At 40.2% G+C, this 11,606-nt stretch overlaps 1 protein-coding gene across 4 annotated transcripts in view; it reads right to left on the reverse strand.

Annotated features, from left to right (window-relative positions):
• Positions 1–11,001, reverse strand: part of SEC62 (SEC62 homolog, preprotein translocation factor) — a 29,361-nt gene extending 18,360 nt beyond the window's left edge. Inside the window, exons 1-3 of one of the 4 annotated variants that reach the window (XM_041003074.1) lie at positions 10,769–11,001; positions 3,792–3,900; positions 2,589–2,694 (exon numbers count right to left, since the gene is read on the reverse strand). In XM_041003074.1, coding sequence (XP_040859008.1) covers positions 2,589–2,694; positions 3,792–3,900; positions 10,769–10,804 — 251 coding nt within the window. In that variant the 5' untranslated portion in view covers positions 10,805–11,001. Of the gene's footprint in view, positions 1–2,588; positions 2,695–3,791; positions 3,901–5,860; positions 5,897–10,768 lie in introns of those variants that run through there. The other 3 variants (XM_041003072.1, XM_041003075.1, XM_041003073.1) reach the window with 3 other exon arrangements.
• Positions 11,002–11,606: the final 605 nt, after the last annotated feature.

The following is an 11,606-nucleotide window of genomic DNA, read 5'->3' on the forward strand; positions in this document are numbered from 1 at the left end:
GCGTGTAAGGCGAGGACCTTAACCACTTGCGCCACCGCGCCGGGCCCTGAAGTATATATTTTGGAGTGAGAAAATAAGTCACAGTTGTATTCCGGAGTTTGGCATATAACAGGTATTCACGTTTTAATTTTTTTTTCCTGGATGAACCAATATTTATTGAACATCAGACAACTGTCTTGATTCTCCCCTGTGCAGCACGTTTGTGGCACCAGTGAGTTTTTGTTAAGTGCCCACATTGTACTAATTGCTGTGAAGTTATAACAAAGCTTACAATGTTTTCAGAGTTAGCTGGCAAAACAGATCTAAAAAGCTAACATATATACAAAAACTCTAAAATAGCATAGAATCAAACAGGGTGACATTAAATTGACCAATCAGGTAGACTTTCGATAAAAAAGGGAAGGAGGACCAGCAGAATACTACTTAGTAGCAGTACATGTCGAAGGTCACATTTGTAATAGGGAGAGATGGTAGGATAAGGACGGGAACTATTCGGGCTAAGTGACAGGTTATGATTAAAAAAAAATAATAACAGAACAGACGCTACTTAAAAGAACATTATTGGGGCCTGGTGGTGTGGCCTAGCGGCTAAAGTCCTCGCCTTGAATGCGCCAGGATCCCATATGGGTGCCGGTTCTAATCCTGGCAGCCCCACTTCCCATCCAGCTCCCTGCCTGTGGCCTGGGAAAGCAGTCGAGGATGGACCAAAGCCTTGGGACCCTGCACCCGCGTGGGAGACCTGGAAGAAGTTCCTGGATCCTGGCTTCGGATCGGCACAGCATCGGCCGTTGTGCTCACTTGGGGAGTGAATCATAGGACGGAAGATCTTCCTCTCTGTCTCTTCTCCTATCTGTATATCTGACTTTCCAATAAATAAATCTTAAAAAAAAAAAAGCACATTACTGGATTAGGGGCCGATGATGCAAAGCCTAAGGGAAACTAGGCTGAAGAGATCATACATGAAACAGATCCGAAAAAGGCTGGATCGTACTAGAAAAACTGCTTTGTTATTATCCCATATTTTCCTATTTTCTTTTGTTTTTCCTCCATAATGACCACTTAGCTGCTTTACAAAGAATCTCTGTGATTCAGCCTGTGGTTGGGCAGGAACTCCAGGCACTGGTTTCAAGACAACTTTTGGATTGTGTTAGGAGTGGCTGTGAAGACTGTAGGTAGTCAGGTCTCCATATTAGTGCAGAAAAGATGTAAACAATTTAACATGAATGGAACAACATATACAATTAGCTGTAAATCTTCTCTGACTGAAGTATATATTTTTGGTATTAATTGTGCCTCAAGGACATTATTTGTATTTGGGGCTTATGAGATTTTCATAAAACAAGATACAAAGGCTTCCAAAGGGCCAAGGGATGTAGATTAATACACTGTTCTCCTCAGAGGCTTGGGTGCCCAGATTTAATAAACCAAATTAATAGTACAGGCAGGTGCATCCAGTATAATTTTTGTCCCATTAAATACATCACTGTTTTCTTACACAGTACAATGCAATGGTTAAGAACCAGACTGCTGGATTTAAATATGAGATTTGTCACAAACATCTCTTAATTTTAAACTATACATGAAAAAATGATCTTGAATCAGGGGTTAGGTTGTACTTTCAAGTTAATTCTAATTAGATGCACTGCTTTAAAGAACAAGCGAATATTGACTGTGCTGTTAGCTTAATGTACCTGCCTGAACAATGAAACTTACTGTTTCTAAAAGGTCTGTTTGTGACCTCTAGTCTTTGGCAACTAAGAATTTTAAGAAATATCTGATAAGCCTTTAACTCAGCAGTTTAACAATCCACATTGTGAAACAGTAGTTTTTAAAGGGCTACCAAATGGTTGAACTTCAAGGGCCATTAAATGAAATACTAGGTAAGTGCCGCATGCAGCTTCAAATCAAATATGTGAAATAACCTAAGAACCCAAATTCCCTGTAAGCTTACAAGTCATGAAAAACAATTTGAAAGCATCTATTAAAAAGTATTAAGTAAACAGAGGGAAAGCATGTAAAGAAAATAATCACACATGTAAGATATCTTTATCTTTTAGGTTCATTACATGTCATTGAAAATTTTTAAACGAGAAAGTACCTCTTATGAAAACAATGTGTATGCTACTGAATTGCACTTTATGTTGAAACCCTCAGAAACAGGCATGGTGGATATTGCAGCTGCCTTGATTTCACAAGGATGACTAACTACAGTGACCACTGGCAAGGAAAGGACTGGTGTCCAGGTTATGGTTTAGAGCACAGATACTAAAAGGAAGAAAATGTTCTGGAAAAAAGATCTCTCTATCACTTCTACCAAAGAACTTCTGATAGCCAAAGGGACAAGCATATCATTTTTATTGTCAGCCTTTTAGTTAACCAGGTCTGGCAAATACACAAAAATAACAGAATCTAATGAAGAACTACAGTTTAAATAGTCTAATAACACATTTCCAGAGGTACTAAAGAAATCTGGGTTAGACACAAGTATGTAATATCACTGTGTTTAATGACAAATGTAGGTGAGCAACTTTAGGTCTGGAGAGAAAACAAGAATCATTATTTATGTTATCCTTAGCTAGAAACACTACCTGTTGCAGTAGTCAACCACAGACTCCCTGGTTGTAAATAAAGCTTCCTCTCCTTTCTTGGCCTTTGCCCACTTTGAATCCAAAAGGCAATCCACTGCTTTTGAAGCTAAAGGAAAAACAGATTAAATTTAATATGCTGAAAATTTATGTCTAATTAATACCTAATAATATTTTATAAATAGTTTCAACATTATGGCAACAGAAAAAAATCAATCTCAACTGCTCACAAACAGTTCTACCAACCTTTGATTTGTGAAACAAACTGATAAGTATCTTTTTAAAAGTAATGCTAGAAAATAATAGCATTCAGAAATACTGATTAAAATGAGATAAATGGGGAAATGTTCTCAACAAACTCCCCAAATATTTAACTATTATTTGTATCAAATAATCAAATATAGAATTAACAAACTAAAACCCATCCTCCCTCCTTTCCAGTAATAACAATTCTCATCAAGTTTTACTGTAATTCACTGACAATTTAAGCTCTTCAAATAATCTACTGCTATAGTTAGAAGCAGCTAAATATAATAGATTTGAAGAGATAAGCATGTCTATTTTTCAGATTAAATGAATATCAAAAGCACTAATAATAACACTAAAGAAAAAAGTAAATAAATTTCTTTTCCATAAGGGCAATCCAATTTTAATTAAGATATTCATTAAACCCAACCATTATTTATAAGTTACACACACACACACACACACACACACACACACACACACACACACACACACACACATTTTAGCTTTTAGGGGTGGGGAACGTTTTTTCTACCAAGGGCTATTTGGTCATTTACAACATCATTCATAGGCAATACAAAATTATCAACTTCAAAATTAACCTGCTACAGCTTTGTTGAATTTTGAGTTCTGCCTCTGTTTGCCACAATAGGGGCAGAGCAAATGATTCTGAGGGCCTTACCTTTCCCTATCCCCGGAATGTAGAGAACCAAATGTCCAAGTTAGTTACAAGACATATACCATCTAAACAAAGGACATTATTTAAAAATACTCAGAGTAATTTTTTTTAAGAAAGCACCTGCTTTCGATTTTTTATTATAGGCATTTCAATCATAAAACAATAACTGCCACATGCTCTTCACCAGGTGCATCACACTTAGACGCACCTCTAAAACTCTACACTTCCCAAGTAGCAATAACTGCTTTAGTATAGTAGTATGATTTAACTGATAATCTTACCAATAAAATAATCAACCCGGTGACCCATCATATTGGTGGACTTTGTTGGACAGTTGAATCGCAGATACTTGGCTACAGCCTTCTCTTCTTTGGATGGCTCACCAACTTCCTACAATGCAAGAATATTAATTCTGTGTAATCATTTATTTGAGATTCAAGTTCTGAAGAGTAATTTACAGACCTCTTCTGCAAATCATCTCAAGTGGCCTATCGGCTTTGCTTTCAAGTTTTCTCTGGAGCACATGCGGCAATATAAGATACAAAAGCCAATATTAGGATACAAATGACAAAGCGGAAATTTGTAAATATTACTCACTTCATCAAATACAAATTGCTAGAGACAGAGCCAGTTTGTTTAAGCTCCACTCTCACAGGCAGATGAGTGGTTTTACTGTGTAATAACTTCACCCTCTCTGTTGCATAGGCTTTTTCTATAAGCCACAAACCAATAATTTAAAAGATATTGTCAAGAGTAAGTGCCCACGTGTCAAATGAGTGGAAAAAGATGCCACAAACAAATGTTAAATAACAACAGCACAAGATGTAACCAGAACATTGATAACAGACCATGGTGTTGTCCAATAACCAATGGTAGCTGCCAACTTGGTAGTGTAAGAACTACTGACTTTCCTCTTGTGATTGCATCTTTTCTCAGTTTGTCTTGTTTCCTTCCTTAATGAATTGGGTAAACAACAACAACAAAAAAACAAAAACCAAAACAACAACAACAACAAAGCCAAAAAATACAAGCAGATACTGCTAGCTCCTAGAGAACTGATTATGGAAGTGTACTGACCAAGAGCAGCGCGGGGAAGGCTGCTTCTACCTTCTGTTTTCTTTTTGCATTATCTTTCCCAAAATGTGCTGTTATGTGCACTCTTATCACCTGTGAATTGCTTGGGCAATAAAAATCAAGTGCTCAAATTACTCAATCATAATGTTATAAACTCCACATATTTATGGAATAAAAACCTTTAAATAAGTATCATAGAAAAACAACATCTAAAAAACTGCACATTCAAAATTTAACATTTCAAGTTCACTAACATCTACCTCTTTCATAACTGTTTAACTGGAGGTCTACTTACAAAAAGAAATTCATGACATAATAAATCTGACCATTTATAATTAAAATTGTTGAAGCCACACTAAAATATATTATCTATATTGGAATTATATATATTGACAGTACTTAACTGGGTAAAATATTAAAAGGACTGTCTGTTAGTAAAAATAGTCTAGATATTCACATAATGGAAGTAGTACTAATAGTTGAAGATAATGACACCTATAAATGGTTTAGAAACCGATTTTAATACTTGCTACTGGAATGTGCTTGATTAAAAATTGGGGGTGAGGGCTTTTACCCCATACCTTCATGTTCCACCTAGTTTTGCCCAGTTGTGTCTCACTGACTCTGACTCCTTAAATTCCCAAATCCTTTTCTGAAGAGCAAGAAGGGTATAGGCTTTGTTGGTTTTCCACATCTTCCAACAGATCTGCAACAATCTTCCTTCTTAGAAGAGAAAAGAACTGTGGGGAGAAGTCTGAATAAGCCTAAATTTCTCACACACACACACATTCTGAGTGTTTGGCTTATAGTCTTTGGACAATGCCACAGTGAATACTAAAGATTCCTAAAGCAAGATATCTAACTCTTTCCATATTAATACTTTCCCAACAGAGCAGCAGAAAAATACCTTAGAAGTGCAGAAAGTGGGCCCAGTACAATGGCTCGATTGGCTAATCCTGCACGTTCAAGCACTAGGATTCCCCATATGGGCACTTGTGTCCTGGCCACTCTACTTCTCATCCAGCTCTCTACATGTGGCCTGGGAAAGCAGCAAAGGATCGCCAAAAAGACATGGGACCGACCCTGCACCCATGTGGGAGACCTGGAAAAGGCACCTGACTCCTGGTTTGGATCGGCTCAGCTCCGGCCAGTGTGGCACTTGGGGAGTGAACTAGCACATGGAAAATATTTCTCTCAATGTCTCCTCCCTGTAAAATTGCCTTTCCAATAAAAATAAATACATATCCAAAAAAAAAAAGAAAGAAAAATTACTTACAATACATCTTGGTAGCAGCATGTAACATGATTGTACAAGTCAGGGAGACTAGTTAGAAGAGTAATGAATTGGTCAAGTTAATTATGATATCGGATCAGTAATGGGAAGATATGCATATGTGAAACATTTCTAATGTAGAATAGACAGGACTCTGATAAAGAATGGAAAAAATATCTGATTTTTAACTGATGAGTTTCTAAATTGGAAAGGACAGTTTGACACCGAAAAGAAATACAGGAGGAAGGTGATTCTGAAGAACAAAATCATGTTAGGCATGATATATCTTAGCTCAATAAATGCAATTAACTTACTTATTTAACAGACATAAATATATCAAGTCTTCTAACTGCGGACAAGGTCATCATACACAAAATCAGACTGAATATTTGTCTAATATTAAAAGACTGAAAAAACTAATGCTATTTTATGCAACAGATATTCCAATACTATTATGTACCCACAACATTTAAAAATCTCATTTAACAATTTACCTCAAGTGCACCAAAATTTTCCACAATCGCATGTCCTGCTTATAAAAAGTACTATTAAGCAACAATGAACAGAACAACAAAAGACCCAGAAAGCATGAAGTTGGGTAATTTCTTGTATAATCAACACAGAAATACAGTATGTGCTCACTGATACTTCCTTGCAGTTTTCATTTTATAGACTATCTTTGGTGAGAATAATTTGTGCCATCTGCAGAGATTTAGGAATCAGAACAATTACTACAAAGAGCACCAGGAGAAACAGGAGAAGTGGGTTCCAACATACGTCCTACATGCAGCCTTCACTCACTGCTCGCCCACGGTGGCCTAGAGTGGACATCAGACTGTCTACCTTCTTGCTCTTTTACTGCTGTGCAGTACCTCCCTTCTTTCTATTTAATGGGAACACACATTAGTCTTAACTTTTCTAAAAGACATCTAACTAGAAGTGAGGAACCTGGGGGAATATGAGGGAAAACAGAGAGAGATAGAGAAATCAGCCCAATAATCCTTGGTTTTGAGAATAATTATGTGATCTCACTGAATGAACACAATCTGCTTTACAGTGAGAGAATTAAGAGCCATCAATTTAGTCTATTCTGCCCTTCTCTGAAACCTAAGTATCAATATATTGGCCTGCTGTAACTCATAAACCAAAATTATTTAAATTTCAAATTTCATCAGAATATTCTGATACAATGATTTAACAAACAGTATTTTTACGTTAGATTCCATGAACACTCCAAAGCTATAACGAAACCCAACTTACCATTTCTAACCATGATTTTAGCCAATACTCAACACCTTTTGAGAAAACAATTGGGTCAAGAACAAGCCACAAACATCAATGTTTCAGGCTTTCTGTGATTTAAGAATTTAAAAACTACATCCAATAGAAATAAATTTAGTTGACTCTCCAGTGGAAAGCTGGGTAATTTTTATCTTTAGACAAGCAATCTAAAAGACTTGTGAAAATGCAAAGTACACAAATTAAAACCTGAAAGCTGGCGGGATCTTAGATAAATCAGGAGTTTGAAGTCACACAGTACATTATTTACATCTTGACTTCAGCAGCATCCTTCTACATAATACTCCCACTTTCTTGGACACACTATGTCGCCTGATTAGCAGCAGGTTTGCTGGGTAACTGGAAAATCCTCCATTAGGCCCCTGGGGACAGACAGTTCATGCTTAGGACTGCTACCTTGCCACGAAGTCATACCTGCAGAGTATGTCAACATGGTCTCAAGCTCTGTTTTCTTCCCTTTTCTGAAACTAAGCACATGAACTCCTGATATGTCAAGATTTTACCACCGTTCAAGACAGTTAAAAAATAAACGCTGAAGATTACAAAAGTTCCAAGAACTGGTGAGCCATGTCAATGCCCCCAACGCCCACATTCCATCTCCAGTACCCAGGCTGGATACCTGACCCTGTTCCCGACCCCAGCTCCACGCTAATGCACAAACAGACAGGCAGCGGCTCCTGGCTGCAGTCCTAGCTGAAGGCTGTGGCAGGCGTTGGGGGAATGAACTAGCAGCTGAAAATTTTGTTTATCTCTTTCTTTCAAATAAACCAATTCTAAAAAAAAAAAGCCTCAAAACTAAACTAGGTATTTTACACTTCAGCAGAGTACTGGATGAGTATCTTTAGCAGGAACAAGCTATATTTTTGTTACACTGTTTAAAATTTAAAAACTCAGGATTAAAATATTCCAACATAACTTACTTTTAGTAAACACTCTGCTCTAAATCGGTTTTACCCTGTTGAGTAATATCTGGAGAAGTCAAAGCACTGCAACTCACCTCGGTTTATCTATAAAATGGGGAAGTGTGCTGGGAAAGACAAGCTTTGGGTCCCAAATTTTATCAACCCAAATTTGTAATAAAGAATTCCAAATAAATATTACTAGATCCTATGTAGTCTAAATTTCATCAGAGCAATATTCTAAGTCAACATTTTTGTTAAGCAGCACCTCAAAGTCTACCTAAAGTTACTCTATGTTCCTAAAAATTTACAGAATTGCTTTTATTAAGGAACATGAAACTCTGTATCTCTGAATGTTTCATTAGTTTGACTGGATTGAGGTCATTCTCTTTTTGAGAAGATTGAGCATAAAATTTTGCAACAAAGTTATCAACGAGCAGTTTTCAGTGACCAATAGCTGCTGTTCAAAAAGAAATGGGAAAAAATCCTCTCCCAACTTTGATGAGACATCAGAACCCGAACTTAGGCTACACTAGAAAAAGTGCATTAGCTGCTTCTTTCTCATGCTGAATTAGTTTGTACTGAGCCCTTCCCCTCAACATACAAATTGTGATTCAAGGTCACTCAGGGTTCTAAACATGAAGCATCAAGTAATAAATAACAGGAAATTCAGCTGTTACTGCTCGGTTGTGCCTGAAAAGTCCTATAACAGAATCTTTAAGTAACTTGACTCTGAATTTCGTCTTATACTTGATCCTCCACCTGAAGTGATACCAGCATTTTATTGTGATACTATAGGTGGCGACAACTTATGGAATTTCCTAGGAAAATGCATAATTTTAAAAGACTGAATAAAAGTAGTACTCCAAGACTTCCCACATACATTCTTCACAGTCATGTAGAAAACTTAGAGGGTGGGAAAATGAAGGTCATTCAACTTTTAACAGGTAAATCCTCAAACAAAGTAAATACGTAACTCATAACCTAAGAGTTTATTTACTTAATAGATAGCTGTTAATCCTTCTTAAGTGTATCAAGGGGTATGCTTAACGAAACCCAAAATAAAGGTCAGGCTGGCAGCTAAGATGCCAGCAACTCACACTGCAGAGCTGGAGTTCAGTTCCCGGCGTCCACCTAAATGGCTCCTGGAAGGCACAGTGCAGCTCAAGTACTTGGTCCCTCCTATCTACAAGAGACACTGGACTGGGTTTCTAGTTTTCATCTGCCTCAGCACCAGCTGCTACACTACTATACTACACTTCTGTTCAATATAAGGTCACGACTGAAATATGAGCAGTTATTAAAAAACGAAGTATATCAACATAAAAGGGAAGCTGAAATTGTAAAACAGTGTGTACTGCAGGTCATAAAACTGTATTGCCAATTGTAAAAATAAGGGGTAGGGTAAGTACAAAATTGACAAAAACTTAAATACAAATTGCAATAAGACACTGTCTATCCATGTCAAACAAGTTAAATCTTGAAGGATTAGTGACAGTGAAAAGAGAAACTTCTACTGACCTTAAAAACTGGTTTTATTACTGGTCTGAAAACCTGGAATTTGCCTCTTTCTAATATCCTTCTGTTCTCCCATTCAGAACTACTTTCTTATTTCTGCTAAATTCTAAATGTTCTCAGCACTGGTTATCTTTCTGATAGCACTTAAAAGGTTTCGGGGACGTTTTAATTTGTACAGCTCAAAACACCTGTAGGTAGGCCAATAAACGGATAAACCTTACAAAAACAGGCGGATGAAACAGAAGAGAAAAAGTCATTCTAAACAACGAAAAGCTGAAGGAACCCAAAGACAACCAACGAATGTAAGAATTTATGATGGACACATGAACAATTCACTACGTGCTGCCAATGTATGATGCCATATGAATATTTCCCGACACGTGAGCGGATGCGACGACTAATTAAACAACCGTCTTGAGTCTAAGACAAACTTAATCCTCTAGGCAAAGAACAAGAACCAGGGGTGGGGGGCGACCAGCCGCTTGGAAACGCACCACCGGCAGGCAGGTGGAATGCGGGAGGAATGTTATGTAGGTTACGTGGATGACACAGTGGCCTAAGGAGACGCTTCCGAGCGCCAACACGTCGTTGCAGCACCAAGGGGTTGTGTTTGTTTACACCGTGTCGCCGGGAAGCAAGCCAGCAAGCTTCAAGTGGCCGATTAAGTTAATAACAGCATGGGAGAAAGGGCGGACGGCAACTGAACATCTGGAGCAGATGGCTCGGGCCTCCGGGGCAGTCCCCCCTCGGGTATGCGCACAAAGAGCTGGCTGCTTCAGGTCAGTCCTCCCGGTTACCGAGGCCATCATCCCGGGATCGCTGAGGATGGAAATGCAGCGGGGACGCAGGCGAGCAGCCCCCGGGGAGGGTCCAGGGCGGCGCTCGCCAGGCAGCCTGGCTGCCCGTGCAGGCCCCGGCCCCACACCGCCGCAGCAACCGGGCGCCGGATGGCGAACGCCGAGCCTGCTTCCTTCCCCCTGCGGCTGCACCACCGCGTCCGTCTCGGCAGGCGCCAACCAACGCCTCCCCCGGCCTCAGGCCCCTCACAACGACGCAGCCTGCAGGCGGCGGCCTCCCTCAGCAATCCGGCCCCGCCGCTCCCTCGCTTCCGCTCGCCCTGTCCGGGGAACTCTCCCCGTTTCTTTCACTTCCGAACGCGCTCAAGCCCCGTACCCCAAGGCTCGGCTTTAGCTACCTGGATCCGCTTCTTGTGCCGCCTGCGTTCCGCCATGTTGGCCGCTCCGCCCGGTTCCCTCTGACGTGGAACGAAGAGGGGGGCGGCGGAAACCTCGCGAGAGCACGCCTCGCGGCCCGTTATGTAAGTCTCGGGCCGGCCGCGGGCAGCAGGGGCCTCGGCGCCACGGCTCCTGCGGTCCACGGGGCCGGCGAAGTCGGGGGGGGGACCAGACGTCTGCAGGGCCGGGCCGAGTGCTCGGTTCTCAGGACTGACTGAGCGTGTGCATCACCTGGGAGGCAGCTGCAGTGCAGATTCCCGGGCCCCACCCGCTCCGAGGCCGACTCATTGCTTTCAGGGAGGGGCGGTTGACCACGTCTCACTGAATCCTGGAAGTCTTGTCTGAGGCACGCCAGCTCTGGCTCCGTGCTCCCTGCTAACCCAGCCCGCTCCATTTCCGTCTCGGGCAGTTACATTTAGAAGATGAGAAAACCCAGACAACGGAGGGGCAGATCTAAGGACGTAGCCAAAGCGCTCCACAGGTGGTAGAGGGTGGAACCTGTACCATTCCTGAAAACAGATAGTGTATTCTCCATTCCACATCCCAGGTTGCTTCTCAGAATTCAGCTTCAAGGGGTCAGAGGGAACCTAAGGAAGTATGAAAAGTACGATAAATAGGACAGATTCTAAGACGCTGGGAATAAAGAAGCCTGGGGAATTAGTATTACTATAACTGTGTCATTTTAGAGCCCTCTAGATCCAAGCAAGGGCGTTTAACTGGTTAGTTAGTACTTAGATAAAATTCCTGCCACTTTGTGGAGATTCTATAACATTTTTAATTGTAAAAATGTAGGGAAAT

This window comes from Ochotona curzoniae, unplaced genomic scaffold (genome assembly GCF_017591425.1).
Source record: "Ochotona curzoniae isolate NIBS_2020 unplaced genomic scaffold, NIBS_Ocur_1.0 scaffold_2587, whole genome shotgun sequence".
Lineage (NCBI taxonomy): Eukaryota > Metazoa > Chordata > Mammalia > Lagomorpha > Ochotonidae > Ochotona > Ochotona curzoniae.